The sequence below is a fragment of the Diabrotica virgifera genome, chromosome 1, assembly GCF_917563875.1.
Source record: "Diabrotica virgifera virgifera chromosome 1, PGI_DIABVI_V3a".
NCBI lineage: Eukaryota > Metazoa > Arthropoda > Insecta > Coleoptera > Chrysomelidae > Diabrotica > Diabrotica virgifera.
In genome coordinates this window covers 65,064,542-65,082,119 of record NC_065443.1, presented here as the reverse complement: position 1 = coordinate 65,082,119, position 17,578 = coordinate 65,064,542, and the positions used below count along the sequence as shown (strand labels likewise).

Genomic DNA, 17,578 nt, shown 5'->3' with positions numbered 1-17,578 from the left:
GCCGGGGGTAATTTAAAAAAATTGGGAATACAATGGTGAGTTTTAAGGCACTTTTCACACACTGTTGAGTGCCACAAAGACATTCAAAACTTATCGTTATTAAAGTACCTATTATTAAAGTTAGTACCAATTCCTACACATTTCTTCGGATCCAAGTGCAGTTCTTTCAACAAGTTTACCTAATACTATTTTTCCCAATGGTTCTCCTGTCAGGCCTTGTTCTTCCCCTCTTTCTTGATTTTCACTAATTATTTTTATGTTCTCATAAGCGTCAATGAACTTGACAAAGTCTTCACGATTGTTGTTATTGTGTATGTATCTCAAATTAAGAGAAAGCCGTTCCACGTGGAATACGTCGGTCGTTTCGTCAAATATGACAGAGTAATAATTTGCAGTTTGAACCTGATTCAATATTTATTTAATTATTTCTTCACCAAAACATGTTATCAATTGATACAGACTAGAATAGACTCGTGCTACTAATGTATGCTGTGGATAGGTGTTGTTTGAGAGATTTATCTCCTGACGCGATTTTAAACCTTTACAATTCCCCTCATTGCTAGATCCAGCTCCAGCATCTTCGTCCAGATGCAGAAGGCCATTATCACGATGGTCACTTAGAGGAATATTTTGTCGACCTAAGAACACTATAGGTAGACTCTACTATTGGTCGTAGTCTTACCCAATTTTCTTGGATCTGTTTAGACCTCTGAGAGTCTATCTGGTTAATGACTGACTTTTGCGGGTTGCGATAACTTTGTAGAAAATCCAGCCCAACCTAAACGCACTCTTTGCGGTATGATGTTTTTTAATGGGTTTGTATGGCTCCGTCTTTGTCCATGAGTTTGGCGAAAGATGTTAAAGGCTTCGTAAAAGGCTCTGGGCTGTCATCCCTATATTGTGACCATATTTTTTATTAGAATAATTAAACGCAATACTTACAAAACCTTTTGACTGTGCGAAAATACCAACCAACTCCTTTGTTCTAAATGTTGGTGACCCAAGTAACGTTTCATAGTTATCAACGTTTTGATTTACAAAACATCCTATGTCATTCTTGAAGCTTCCGTTGCTGTTTTTGTTCAATTATAGTCCAGAAGACATATTTATCCCCTGTTTTATACATATACAGGGTGTTTCATTAATAATTGTCCATATAGTAACTGGACAAACCTTAGCACAAAATACGAAGATTTAACCTAAAACACTTAAATAAAATGTGGTTGCTTACTGAGTTACAGGGTGTTTTGTCTAAAAATTTAAAAACTATTTTTGATCAACATTTTAGTACTATTGGACGTATCCTTTCATACGCATACTTTTCATTGGCAACGATAAAGTCATTAGTTTTCGAGATATTTAAAGTTAAATATGAAACGGCACAGTTATTTTGATTAATTTTATGATAATATCATAAATATTATCATTCATATGATTAAAATTTAAAAATTATTTGTACCCAGTACTTTAAAACTATTTAGCGTATTCTTATCATACTTGGCAGAAAGTGTAGGTACTGTACACCCTAATAAATTAAGATAAATAAACGTTTCTAGCTACTACCAGAGGCGTACGACAGGAGATATTGGCTGGTTGACCCTTCCCAAATTCTACGCCACTGACGAAATTGCTATTTTAGTGCAAATTTTTGATTTTCCAATACTTTTTATGTAAATAACATACTCTTTATTCGTAACTATAAAATGATTAGTTTTCGAGATATGTGAAATTAAAAATGAAGCGACACAATACATTAATCAAACTAACCATGTCGTTTCATTTTTAACTTCAATGATCTCGAAAACTAATGACTTTATCGTTACGAATGAGGAGTATATTATTTTCATAGAAAGTACTGGAGAATCCAAAAATTGAACTAAAATAGCAATGCCGCCAGTGGCGTAGAATTTGGAAAGGATCAACTATTCACTTTCCCCCGTCGTACGCCTATGGTAATAGCAAGAAACGTTTGTTTAACATAATTTAGTAGTTTGTACAATACCTATGCTTCCTGCCAAGTATGAAAAGGATATGTCGAATAGCTTTAAAATGCTGAGCAAAAATAGTTTTTAAATTTTTAGATAAAACACCCTGTAACTCAGTAAGGAACCACATTTTATTTAAGTGTTTTAGGTTAAATCTTCGTATTTTGTGCTAAGGTTTCTCCAGTTACTATATGGACAATTATTAATGAAACACCCTGTATATGTGTTTGAACCTAAAAACATTTGAACTGCAAATATTTAAATTTATATTTCTTTAAATTCTCGGGAGGGGCCATGGCCCCCATGGCCCCCTCCATGGATCCGCCCTTGCGCTGAGCAATATTTCCGCTAAATATTGCCGAAAATATGCAATTTTAGTGGCCCGTCTAAATGACCCTTTAGATTTCTAGATTCTTGTATGTTTTTATTATTAACCCGGCACTTGCCACGTGGCTTTGCAAGGCGCCAACTGCCACATGGGGTGCTCACAGCACCCCTTAAAAATTTTCTGTGACCTACTTGTTTAAAAAACAAAATAATGCGTTGAGTAACAACAGTAACAACAGTAAAATAAATAAACATGTTTTTTAACTTATTAGCCACTAATATGTTATAAAAGTTAAAAAATAAAATGAAAAAGGTGTTATAAGCTAATTAGCAAGTACCAAGCCATAATAAATGAAGTCAAGTAAAATATCTAAAAAAATTAAGATTTAGTGAGTATAGAGTCTATATTAATAATTTAAATCAGTTATTTCAATAAAAAATGTAAATTTGACCTGTTTATCAAAAATACAAAAAAAATCAAAACTTAAAGTGCCAGATGATGACACCCCATTTCGACTTTAGAGCTAAAAGTTCAGAATGACACTAAATAACCACTTCAAACACTAACACATATATGCTATATAATATTATAGAAAGCTATTATGACGCACAGCTCGGTTACCAAACTTGAAATACCAAATATTTGATAAAAATGTGTTATGGGGTGCTGGTAGCACCCCACGTGGCAGGTGCCGGGTTAATATGAAGACGGCACACACATGGCCCACGCCGGCACACACATGGCCCACGCGTACAGGCCATGTGTGTGCAGCGAATTGGGGATTAGTAGGGCTAGACCGCAGCTAGTTGAATCGTAGTTAAGTGAAAATAGCATTCGCCACCGTTTGAACCAATTTTTATTACTGATAGGAAACGAAATTTATTGTAGTTAGATGTTTTAATAGTTTAGTTCTCAGGGGAAACGGAATTAAGCATGAAGAATAGGAGGATTAGATGTAACAGTTCTTAGTTGGTGTGTGTCAATATTTTAAGTCGATATTAAGATCTAGAATCGAACGGACGTGTGTTTGGGATAATCAAAAAGAGTCGAATTAAAGAGATGTTTTAATATGTACTTATACGGAGTGAGTCTGTAATTTGGAATAAATTCAATATCTCAAATACTAATTATTGTTTTTTTGAAAACTGCTTAGACCCGTCGATTAGTATTTCAAATTGTCCTTTTTGACATACAATAATAATGTATACAAGGTGTCCCAATTTAGAGATATGACGTCATCGTTGATTTTCTTAAATGGCAACACTGTCATTTTGATAGCTATTTTGATAGAGTGTGTAAAATTATACATAACTGCAAAATATCAAATTTTTATTCTCTACCATTTACAAGATAATAGAAAATAACAAAGTTATGAAAAACAAGTAATCAAATAATAATTGAATTTAATTATTTCAATTAAGCAAATGCCCATAATGTTGCCCTCAATTATTGTCAAATAGTCAATGGGCAACATTATGAGCATTTGCTTAATTGAAATAATTAAAATTCAATTATTATTTGATTACTTGTATTTCATGACTTTGTTATTTTTTATTATCTTGTAAATGGTAGAGAATCAAAATTTGAAATTTTGCAGTTATGTATAACTTTACGCACCCTATCAAAATAGCTATCAAAATGACAGTGTTGCCATTTAAGAAAATCAACGATGACGTCATATCTCTAAATTGGGACACCTTGTATACATTATTATTGTATGTCAAAAATGACAATTTGAAATACTAATCGACGGGTCTGAGCATTTTTCAAAAAAACGATTAGTATTTGAGATACTGAATTTATTCCAAATTACAGACTTACTCTGTATATTGACAAGCCGGTTATATTAAGTAAACGCGATTATTTCCAAATACATTTTCTTTTGTAAGAACACGTAAATTGTGGTCGCAACTACAAACACTTACCTACATTTCGTCAACTTATATTTTATTAATTAAAACTGTTAAGCATCATACGGACTTTTATTCCGAGTGTCTTTATCGAATCCTACATAATAATATATATGTTATAGTATTATAGTCAAAGCCCGAATTTCAGGCACTCCTAGGTTTGACTAGGCAATCCTCAGGTCTGACTGACGGTCTTAGTCAAAGCCCGAAATAAATTACAGTTTCGGCCTTTGACTAGTCAAACCTAGGAGAGACTAAGTTGGTCAGGCAAAGGTCGAAATTTAATTTTATGAAATCGGGGTTTGACTAGTCAAACCCCGATCTAACTTAAAATGTCGTAATTTATTAGATTAGGTTTAATAAAACGTCATTTTTGAATTTTAATGTTTATTATTTTTATATTGTCGTAATTAAAATAAAAAAAATAGTGTATATTCTCACATGTTGAGACATTATACAAGCCTTGTAATCAAAATTTAGAATCTTCTGTACTAATTTCTCTTAGAGACCGCTTAACGTCTGAAACATCTTCGAAATTAAGAAAATTCTCTTATTTGATTTTTTAAAAAAGTGTATTTATTGTTCCGTATTTCGTACCACCTCTATATAAACTGCCAATTATTGTTTTATCTTGTATGATACCAAAATATCTCGAGCATCTCCTTTGGCTGTATTAAAGCTAGTGGTCGGTATTGGTACAGTTTTTCCGATCGAAATTGGAGGAATTTTTTTTTCACATTAGCATGGGCATAAAGACCTTCAATCGCCTTTCCTTTATTTATTTTAATCTTTTCTGTGTGTGCACAAAGAATGCATGTAACTTTTCTTTCAAAACCTTCATAGTATGCACCAAGTGTGCTGTCAGCGTATATATACAACATGTACCACCAGACTATGTACAAATTATGCACGTATGTGCGTCAGAGCTCTCTTTTTGGCAAATAGAACAAACCACATCTGAAGAAGTAATCTGAATTATTTGACAATTTTCTTCTTCTCCAAGTGACGACGGTCCAGGGGCTTCGTTAGTATTATGGTGATACTTAGTTTTTTCTCCGATTGCAATATCTTCTTTCACAGTTGACGATAAAACAATTGACGGTTTATATAGAGTTGGTACGAAATAAGGAAAAATAAAACACATTTTTTTTCAAGAAATCAAATAAGAGAATGCAAAGAGAATTTACTTAATTTCGAAGATGTTCTCGACGTTAAGCTGTCTCTAAGAGAAATTAGTACAACAGATTCTAAATTTGGAGAAAAAGGCTTTATAAAATGCTACTGCAATAAGAAATGCTGTTCAAAATTATGTAAGTGTAAAAGGTCTAACGTATTGTGCAAATCTAAATGCTATAATTCCTCAACATTTGAGAAAAAACACTAATGCCTTTATTTTAATTACGACCATATAAAAATAATAAACAATAAAATTAAAAAATTACGTTTTATTAAACCTAATATAACAAATTACGATATGTTAATAGCTGATCGGGGTTTGACTAGTCAAACCACGATTTCATAAAATTGAATTTCGACCTTTGCCTGACCAACTTAGTCTCTCCTAGGTTTGACTAGTCAAAGGCCGAAACTGTAATTTATTTCGGGCTTTGACTAAGACCGTCAGTCAGACCTGAGGATTGCCTAGTCAAACCTAGGAGTGCCTGAAATTCGGGCTTTGACTATAACATATATACTCCGGTTTTCATACTTCGGTTTTTAGACACAAAAAGGTGTAACCGAAAGTGCTACAAAAGAGTCGCAGAAATAGTTCATGTGATATATCAACCATCGATCGTGTATTAAAATAATATCGAGCTAGAATATATCGAGCTAACGTACTGTTTGCACTTTTTGTCTCTTGTAACATAGTTTTAAAAAAATAATTTTGAATTATCTCTATTATCAATTCTTTTCTGGTGAAAGAATCCAATTGATAAAAGAATTGATAAGAATTGCCAAAAAGAAAAACAACCAGAAACACCGGAAATTATCATAAATCAAGAAGATAATATAAATAAACAGTAAGTTCGAAAAACACCCGAAAGGCTAAAGAGAAGCGTGAAGAAAGCATTGAACAGAAGAATCGAACGTAATCTATCTTCTGCATAATAGGGAAGTTCCCACATCTACTAAAACAACAAGTTGGTAATCAGAATAGATGCACAACTTCTTCTTCTTCTACGGCACTACTGCCCAAATTGAGCGTTTGCCTCCTTTATTTTTTGCCTCCAGTCTTGCTTGTCTGTGGCTGCTCTTCTCCATACACGGACTCCTAAAAGGACTTGTGCGTAGCTGTTTACTCTGTCTTCCCAGCGCTTTCTTGGCTTTCCATCCGGTCTCTTTCCCTGCATTCTAGCATTCAGTTTTTTTTTGGTAGCCTATCCTCTCTCATTCTGATCATATGTCCGGCCAATTGCAATCTATGTATTCTAATGAAGTCAGGGGTGTTTCCTTATAAAGTTGATAAAGCTCGTTGTTGTATCGACTTTTGAAGATTCCGTTTTCCATTATATGTTCTAGTAAATTATCCTCAGTACTTTCCTTTCGAATGCGTTGAGTTTGTTTTTGGATGTTTCTTTCAAGACCCAGGCTTCACTCCCATAGCATGTTATTGGTCGAATTAAGGTTTTATAGATTCTAGATGGACAAATTACCGAACCTATAAACATAGACAGTGGAATAGATGGACAACTTCTTCTTCTTCTTCTACGGCACTACAGCCCAAATTCAGCCTTGGCCTCTTTTATTTTTTGCCTCCACCCTTGCTTGTCTGTGGCTGCTCTTCTCCATACACGGACTCCTAAAGGGCTTGTGCGTCACTGTTTACTGTGTCTTCCCAGCGCTTTCTTGGCTTTCCAACAAGTCTTTTTCCCTGCATTCTAGCAATCAGTGCTCTTTTTGGTAGCCTAGCCTCTCCCATTCTTATCACATGTCTGGCCCATTGCAATCTTTGTATTCTAATGAAGTCTGACAGGGGTGTTTCCTTATAAAGTTGATAAAGCTCGTTGTTGTATCGACTTCTGAAGATTCCATCACAGGTCCTAGTATTCTCCTCAGTACTTTCCTTTCGAATGTGTCGAGTTTGTTTTTGGATGTTTCTTTCAGGACCCTGGCTTCACTGCCATAGCATGCTATTGGTCGAATTAAGGTTTTATGGATTCTAGATGGACAACTTACCGATCCTATAAACATAGACAGCGGAATAAGCCAGGGGAAGCTCTTCAAATTAATCATGGATGAAATCATCAAAAGTGTCAACAAAGAGGGTACAGAATGGGAATGCCAAAATGGCACTAAATAAACTAGATGACATCAATGTTGAACAAGTAATGGAAATAAAATATCTTGTAATTATTCTGTTCAGCTATGGAGACCTAGACAATCAGTAAATTAAGTACCTCTCTTGAGTATAACAAATTGATAAAGTCCTGTAATTTTACCCTGTCAAATGCTTTCTTAAGGTCCACAAAACATAAATATGCCGGTTTGTTGTATTCTAAGGATTTCTCTTGAACTTGCCTCGTTATAAATACAGCGTCGGTGCATGATCTCCCCGACCTAAAATCTGGTTGTTCTTCTCCTAATCTTATAATTTCATTCAGTGTGTTTGTTATCACTTTGGTTGTTAATTTTAATATTGTGTTGTAACGGTCTCAAATTTACCGCCTTATAAATATATCAGGTCCGATCCTGTAGTGACGAATAAATTTAGATGCATATGTTATAACACGAAACCTTTTTTTATATATCCCACGACCTGTGACGATATGATATTTTTCATTGCCGTTCAAATACCGAGAAAGAGTACGTGTGTGTTTTCGGCTAAGTATCAAAAGGATTTAATGACCTTTTGAGACAAAAGTCTGGAAATTGTTTATGTTAGAGCTGGAATATCGACATGGATAACGTCTATAGTATTGATAATCCTCAAGTGTCTGAATTCTCAAAATTAGCCGTTAGAATAGAGTCAGCAGTTTTGGTGAGAACGAGAAATCTGTTTACGGAAAATGAGCGTTTTTTCATTGGTTAGGAAGAAGAATTATAGCTTCAGTAGGATGTTCTTATTATCATTCTCTCGCTATCATATTGGCAAAAAAAATGTTTGGTTTATTCTTATTCGATAAAGTATCTTATGGTTGCCGAAGTGGGAGGTGAATTCTTTTTTTTTTTTGAGAGAAGGAACCTGGGCTTGAAGGAGAACTGAAAGAGGCAGTTAAGTTTTGTCTGGCAGAGAGTTCAGTTAGTGCTGTCATAGAGTTGAGTTAGAGATATCGACAAGTCAAGAAGTTGCCGGTGCCTCGGGCCGCCAATGCGGTTACCGGCAAATTTAATAGTAAAGTTTCAGTTTAAGTTTGTGCAATTTTATTGCACAAGTTCTTGTGTTTGGTTAGTGTTTGTTCCAGTATGGCTTAAGCAATCTGCAGGCCACTGCGTTCAGCTGCTTTTAAGCGAACGCGATATTTTCGTACCCCTATTGGTACTATCTTTCTTGACATGCAAGCAGAAATAGAAGTTTTCTTTTAAAGCATGAAGATGCTTTTATTTTTGTATAATTTTGATCCCGTTTAATGAACTAGAAAACAAATAATTTTTAATATTTTTGTTCGAGTAGTGCTAATTTGTTTTTGAGAATGCTGAATGAATACAATGCTGAATTTTTCTATAACAATTTTTCTATGAACTATGGTTTCATCAATTATGTACTGTTGCTGTATCTATTAATATTGTGGAGTGACTTTAGTGAAGTGAAATGGCGCCTTGGACTTAACAACCACCAAGAAGAACCAGGACAATGATTGTACAAGGTATTATTTTTTGTTATGTAAAACTTTTCTTTCATTTTTTTGTTTGGTAATCTCGATCTCTATTTGTAACACCGTGAGATCACAGATTCATAAATTCATTGTTTTATTTTAATAAATAATGTTTTATTTGCAAAATACAAGTTTATTATTTCTCTTTTCCTTCTCTCTTGTATCGTAAGAACAATAAAGACTTGGCTTAGTAAAGAACAAGGTAAGTCACGATATATTTGTTTTCACGATATATTTGTTCTCACACCATATTTGTTTTCATATAAAAGTATTTTATATATTTTCTATTTGGCTATGTTTTTGTTTTATTTTGATTTAGCTATCTTTCTTTTAATATTTCTATTTTTTGTATATTTTTGGTTCCCTTAAGATAACCAGTGGCGCCCAATATTTTATTTCTTTTTATTTGACATTCTTACTTTGATTTTCCTATTATTTTTATTTCTAAGCTAATAAGAGCATATTAATAACATCCCTTAAAGAACCACCCTATATCTCTTCCGATTCTGAGCAACCGAGGACTTGTTCTCCAAATTGTGTTAGCACGTCACATCTTTATAATGACATATCAACATCTTGTCAAAATTTCATGTTCCATCAATGTTTCACTGGCATTTGACGTGTTAATATTTCAGTGTTTAATAAGTCAATTCCTTTCTAACTCTCCGGTTCCGATTTGTCTCCTTTTTTGAAGAGAAATATTAGGATGATTGATCTCCATTCTCGTGGCATTCTGTTTTGTTCTATTATTTTTTGGATTAGTTTTAATAGTTGTTTTGTCAGATCTTGTTCTCCATCATTTAGGAGTTCGTTCGATATTCTGTTCTCTCCTGAAGATTTTCTAGTTTATAATGTTCCTACTTCATAATATGAACAGGAATCGGATTGATCATATTATGATCAATCCGGTTCCGAGAATTCACATTGTTTCTTTGAGCAGTATTTGTTTTTACGATTGGTAGGTTGTTGGTAGTGGAAACTGTCAAATATAACGAATTTTCAATTAAAATTGTGGTTAATTCATGTTAAATATAACAGATAATAGATCTATATTGTTTAGTGCAAACCGAGGAGATGTTCTATCGATTTCCCATAGCTATTTCTACAATAAAACTACAACCACAATCAGACCGAACAAAATACACGTTAATTACGAATGTTCACAAATACCATTGGCCAACAAATTTTACTAAAAGAAAAAAGAGTTTTACGAGTAACTGACTATGTAATTTGCGTTCCGATAAAAATTGAGGTTGTTTTAACATAGAGGCAACTTTTAAAAAATTGAACGCGATTTAAATTTCATGAACAATTTGCGAAACGGGGCTTAATTTTGTTTTTGTTTGTTATATTGCTTTATGTTCAGTGAAAAGAAAAACCAGCTATGGCTTCAGCCAAAATTTATAAAACTATAAATAAAGTTATTACCGTATTTATGAATATATGAAATAGCAGATACTTCTAACTTAAAGAAATACAAAAATAACTTGGATACACGTTGGAAGCTTTTAAAAAATTTGAGATGAAAATAAATATTGAAAAAACAGAAGTGTTAGTAATATCGAAAACTCAAGAAATGATTTCATCTAAAATTGGTGGAGGAGGTAGTCAAACCATGGCGCCGTAAATTATCGCGCCGTAAAAAATCGCCCGTGTGGCCAAAGCCTAAGGGTCAAAAATATCAGTTTTTTCGATTAAATCGCTGAAGGTAAAAATAGGGTACATAAATATCTTACTTATAGTATCCTTCTTTTAGCACATGAGCAAAGGTTTAAAATGGCAGTTTTTGAATTTTGGTCTGATCGTTTGTTGCTTCGAAAATTGCAAAATAAAACTAAAATTTCGAAAATAAAAAGTTTGCTATAACTTTTGCGAAAATTACCTTAACGACGTTCCACACCTTCGGCAAAAGAATTAAGGATTTGCATGAAATTTTAGTATGTTATAGTTTACTTCAAAAAACTAAAACTTGATTTTTAAAAAATTGTTTTACCGTGCCGTTTAATACTATTAAGGGTCAAAGTTAAGTTTTAACATGGGCTCTTATGGGAATTCTTAAAAAGTTAATAACTTTTGACCCAAATTTACTTTTTTTAATTATTTGTGCTTAAATTAAAGGTTTTTTTGAAAGGAATAACATATTAAAAAATGAGGATTGTTTACCGTACCATTTATTTTTAATTTATTTATTATAATTAAATCCGTAATTTATTCCGTAATTTCCGTAATTTATTATAATTTATTTTTATAAAGTATTCAATACTGAAATATATGATTTAAGTATTCTGCTTTAAACGCATTGTTACAAACTTTCGCTTTCATATAAGTTTCCCCCCTTTCCTCTGAGAGGCATACCCCGCAACGAAGGTGTAGAACATCGTTAAGACTTTCATATTGCATGAAAGGCTGAGTTAAACAGTCGATACAATTCACAAGAAATTTTAAGATGATTCGTCAATTAGTTTAAATTTTATTCAATTTGTTTATCCCAAAGAGCTTTTTTTGCAATTGTTAAGTACATTGACTTTGAAATTTATTAGACTCTGCCAATTATTGTACAAGTGCGTATTACCGAAGATTGCCGAACGAAGTGACTCAGTTCATTCGCCAGGGTTACTGGGTGACGAAAAAGTATATAACGAGAAGAATACACACAAAAAAACAACGCTTCGATGAACGAATTTTTACTTCTTACATTTAAGTTATTGTAATTTGTTTTAGATCTGTTATATTCAAATTTACGTGAAATTCTGAAAATTCTTCACCATATCCACAACTATTGGTCCTTCGAACTACGAATCTACAGTGCCAGCAGAACTACAAAGAAAATAGCAGCTTTACATTCTACAAACCGACGTCGTACTTGACCCGCTGTATCAACCCCAGGAAGCTACATTTACAACACTGAATACTGAATCCTTTTTATAATTCCACATTTTTTCAGTCTCTATTTGATAAATATTTTAAGTACATGGGTTTCAATCTAAATTAATAATTTATTTCGAACAGTGACATATTATTTGACGTTTTACCTACTCTCGTATTCATTGTGAATGTGCTATTATTTTTCTCATGATAATCTTTCAGTGCGTCACAGTTTTTCGATTTCTTTCTAACGCATTAAATTGTATATGACAGAAAAAAAGGCACGTCGGTGATTACTTTGGTAATTATTCTAGTTCGGTGATTATTCTAGTTGTCGATAGATGGCGCCATAATAAAAAAATAATTTTTTTTAATTAGATAATAATATTACAAATATAATCTCTATAATTTATAAGACTATACAAATCAAAGAAAATACCATTTTATAAATGCAAGAAACACATTTGATTGGTTTTTATTCCAAATTGAAAATAAAATGTGACAACTGTCAGATTTAACTAAAATGTCATGTTAGAATAAATGTCATAAATGTGTATTATCACGGACTTACCCTTTTTCCTATCATTTGTTACGCACTGAAAAATGCTTATGAAAAGGACAATAGCTGATTTTTTATTTTATTATGACAGATCGTAATCAAACGTTAATAATAATTACGTATACTCCATCTAATTTACTTACCGTTGCACGTCATCCGCGTCATAGCCCGTGACGTCACATGATACCAACACAAAATATATAGGTGGTAGGTGTGTTCTTTTTTAGAATCACTTTGCTGAGAACACTGGCATTACGGCCACTAGACTTATTTTATTATATACGCGTAGAAATAATATTTAAAGATTTATATTAATAAACTGTCGAAACCCAAAAGACTCCATCTTCAAACAAATAAATGTTTAAAAATAATAAAATCTTTGGATTTCTTGGTTCGGAAGCAGATTCTCTCTTATACCTATTCCCCATCCTTCTAAAAATTGCAAGGAAAAGGGTGATGAATGTAGAGACATGGGGAGTCTACATAGTTGCACTCCACAACATATCAATTCACCGAGGTAAAGATCAACAAATCTGCTTCCTAGTACTCGATACGTGAGTAAAACCGTGGGTAGATAAAAGGCATTATATTTAATTTCGATTCAGAGATGCATATGCTTTCCTGACGAGAACAAAAGAGTTCGAAATGGTCCATAGAAAGATGGTAATGATCTCTGAATCGAAATTAAATCAAATGCCTTTTATTTATATTATTGTTATCTTAAAGAAATCCACAATAATATGTTTCATTTAATTTGTATAAATATAAACCGTTTTTATGAAGCACATTTGTTCGGAATACACTGTAACTATAATCGAACGAAGGTGATATTTTGGCATAAATTGGTAACACTTATTTGACAGTTGCGGTGATGACACTTCATATTTGTTTATATTCTTTACTATAAGTATTTGTTTCATTATATTTATTGTTTTTATTATGTACTTTAACGTAAGATTATAACTTAATTCTTGTTATCTATTTCTAAAGTTTTTATTTATTGACATTGAATATTAATTTGTTTTGCTGTATTCCGCAAAAATTTTGTGATGTATTTGATTTAAAATGAATTCAAGAATTTTTTGTAATTGGGTAACTTAGATCTCTAACGTAGATAATGACGTGCAACGGTAAGTAAATTAGACGGACTGTACCTAATAATATTTGAATTACAAAACATTTATTTCCGTTTTCTGCACTTGAAGAAATAATTTTATTTTTATTTAATTACATTCATCGAAGATCAAATATTTATTTCTTGAAACATTAAACACATTTTAAATGTTTATATCTGTATAATACACGTCACATATATTAGATTACTAAAATTACATAATTTAATTAACATATATACATAATTATTTTATTATTTTGCATCCTCATACATTTTGGTCATATTGTCAAAAATGTCAGACCAAAACAAAACAAAGAGAATGGCCACTACAGATGCTCTTAGGCAAGCCGCACACTAAAGAAACATGAAACGAAAAACATGAAACATGAAACGTAAAACCTGTTTCATGAAAATAAAACACTGATAAACAAATCTCAAAGTCTGCCTACCAATGAAACGAGTGTGATTCATGCTCATGACACATTTTTATTTTCGAAGAGTTTCATAAATGGCCGGACGTATATTTGTTCAGCAGTGTTTTATTTCCATGAAACGTAATTTACGTTTCATGTTTCTTTGATGTGCCTTACACGCTTAACAACATATTTTCGAAGTATAGAAAATAATGAAATTATCGACCTCGTAGATTTAGAAATTCGATTATCTAAAGCCGAAGAGCTTTTAGATGTTTTTAATGAGGTTCAGCTGCTTATTGAAACTGATGATCCTGACTGCGAGGAAAATTATGACACAATACATGCCATTGAAAGGCAGACTTTTGAGGACAGATATTTTAAAATAATATCTGATATCAAAAAACTTATTTTATCTAGACGACCTACTGAAACGTCTGATTCACGTAGTGTCAATGGTTCAACAGCAGCTGGGCCTACAAATAAAAGCAATATTAAGTTACCTCCATTGAATCTAGCTACATTTGATGGATCATTTGATCAATTTCTCTTCTTTCGCGACAGTTTCAATTCTATTATTAATGATGATACTTCACTTTCTAATGTACAAAAGTTTCATTACTTACGTCTGTCATTACGACGTGGCATAGCTGCCGACATTGCTTGGAGTTTATTGATCAATGTTAAACACATTAAAGCTCTATTTAACCTACCACTAGTCACAAAAGAATCAACTCAGGGTCTCAGACAACTTCTAGACAATACACAAAAACATTTACGTGCTTTAGAAGTTTTGAAACGTCCCACTAAACACTGGGATGATTTGATTATTTATTTGTTAACAACAAAATTTGATAACTCAACAAGACGCTCTTGGGAGTCACAAAATTGTAAAGACAACCTACCAGTTTTAGATGATTTATTGAAATTTTTAAAAGAACGATGTCGTATCTTAGAGTCATTAGACAACTACAATGATAATAAACAGGATCAAAATCCACCACTTTACACAAGTAATAAGTCTGAAACAAGAGCCTTTGTTTCTAGCACAGAGGATACGTTTAAATGCATCTTTTGTCATAAGGAACATAAAATATATTATTGTCCTGACTTCTTAAAACTAAATTCTACTAATAGGTTAAACAATGCAAAACGTCTACGTTTATGCATTAATTGTCGTGGCACATGCCATCCTACTAAGGATTGTCGTTCTACTGGTTGTAGAAAATGTGGAAAGATCAATCACACTATGTTACACTTCGAGAATTCACAATCTTCAAATTCAGTTTCCACAGAAAACAATTCTTCTCAATCTTCATTATCTTCCAATGTTCCAAACACTGGGCTGCAGTCTAATGAATCTACTTCTACCTCTAACCTCTCTTCAACACATATAAGCTCAAGTGTTCACACTGCTATTAAACCGTATATTCTACTCTCAACTGCTGTTGTTAACGTTTTTGACAAGTTCGGCAACTCACATAAATGCAGAGTACTCTTAGACAACAGAAGTCAATCCAACTTTATATCTGAGAAATTTTGTGATATTTTATAACTTTCAAAGGAAAAAATCAACACTTCGATCTCGGGAATTAATCAATTAACTCACAATATTAACTTCTGGACATCACTAACATTTAAATCAGATATTAACAATTTCTTCAAAAAAATATCTTGTCTAATTTTGCCCAACATAAGTGAATTAGATTCACAGCTCACAAAGTTTTGGGAATTAGAGGAATGTCCTAAAACCAAGTTTGTTTCCGAAGAAGACATCTATTGTGAAAAGCATTTAAGCAGCACATTTCTCGCCATTGTGATGGTCATTTTATCACTACTCCCTCCAAAGGAATCTCCATCAGTTTTAGGGGATTCTCTAACTACTGCCAAAAAACGTTTTTTAAACTTAGAGAGAAAACTTAAAAATAACATTCAATTAAAATCAGAATATCATGACTTCATACGTGAGTATATTAAACTTGGTCACATGTCCCTAACAAAGGACACTAATGATAATTCTGGATTCTTCTTACCTCATCAATCACTGCGTTTTAAAGGAATCTTCAACCACTACAAAGTTAAAAGTTGTATTTGACGGTAGTGCGAAAACTACCACAGGCTACTCATTAAATGACATCATGTATGTCGGTTTTCATTTACAAGATAATTTATTTTACATTTTACTTATATTTCGGCAACATAAATTCGTACTGGGTGCAGATATAACTAAAATGTATTGTCAGGTTTTCCTTACTCCTGAACAACGTTACCTTCACAAGATCCTTTGGAGATTTAATACAAATGATGAGATTTCTGTTTATACACTGAATACTGTTACCTATGGTACTGCATCAGCAGCATTTCTAGCCATTAGGTCTCTTCATGAAATTGCCTATCAACATATTTCCGAATACCCAAAAATGTTCTCTATAATTTTGCACGATTTTTATGTAGATGATCTATTAACTGGTTGTGACACATCGGAAGAACTCCGAGAAATCAAGGAAACTATTTCATATTTATTATCTTCCTACGGTTTTCCTCTGAAAAAATGGTCTACCAATGATTCGTCTCTACAAAATCATTCTGATCCTGATTTTTTGCATATTGGTTCCGACGAACATAACAAAACACTAGGATTACTTTGGAATCCGTCTTGTGATTCCCTACAATATTCTATAAATATCTCCACAATTAACTCAAAGGTTAGCAAAAGACAGATTTTATCCTGTACAGCACAAATATTTGATCCTTTGGGGTTACTTTCACCCGTAACAGTTACATCGAAAATTATTCTTAAAGAGCTCTGGAAACTCAAGATAAGTTGGGATGAATCTGTTCCTGAAAGTATTTACACACTTTGGTAGAAATACTACTTCGAACTTACAAAATTAAACACTTTAGAAATACCTAGACATGTACTTTTAGATCTGTTATATTAAAATTTACGTGAAATTCTGAAAATTCTTCACCACATCCACAACTAGCAATGTCATTGTTCAGAAAATAATAACGATATAGTAATTCTGTGGAAACTACATGAAACAAGAATAGTTATGTTTTCAAAGTATTTAAAAAAATCATCAATAACTCATTTTTATCATTCTGAAAACATTTTGCTAAAGTAAAGTCATTTTTAGCTCATAAACAATTTAAATAACTTTGTTAATATTGCTGTAGACTAAAACTACTTTGAGATTTGAAAAACTGGTATTTTTACACGAATTTTCAAAAGAAAACTTTTCGCCTAGATTAACGATAATGATAAAAATGACTTTTTATTGATTTTTTTTAAGATTTTGAAAAAATAAGTATTTTTCTTTCATGTAGTTTCCACAGAATTGCTGTATCGTTATTATTTTCTGAACAATAACAAAAAAAAACTCTTTGGGATAAACAAATTAAATAAAATTTAAACTAATCGTCGAATAATCGAAATTTTTTGGGCATTATAATATATACTGGTTGACTCAACTTTCCGTGTAATATCAAAGTCTTAAGTTCATTTTCGCAAAAGTTATAGCAAATTTTTTATTTTCGAAATTTTAGTCTTTTTTTGCAATTAGCGAAGCAACAAAATGCTCGGACCA

At 32.4% G+C, this 17,578-nt stretch overlaps 1 protein-coding gene across 1 annotated transcript; it reads left to right on the top strand.

Moving 5' to 3' along the window:
• The first annotated feature begins 14,154 nt into the window (after nt 1–14,154).
• On the top strand, nt 14,155–15,543 carry LOC114330028 (uncharacterized). The gene has a single exon (XM_028279326.2). The coding sequence runs from the start codon at nt 14,155–14,157 to the stop codon at nt 15,541–15,543; it is 1,389 nt and encodes a 462-aa protein (XP_028135127.2).
• The last annotated feature ends 2,035 nt before the right edge of the window (nt 15,544–17,578 follow it).

Excerpts from the sequence above, each read along its gene's own strand:
- LOC114330028 (XM_028279326.2), top strand. The coding sequence starts at position 14,155 with ATGTGCCTTACACGCTTAACAACATATTTTCGAAGTATAGAAAATAAT.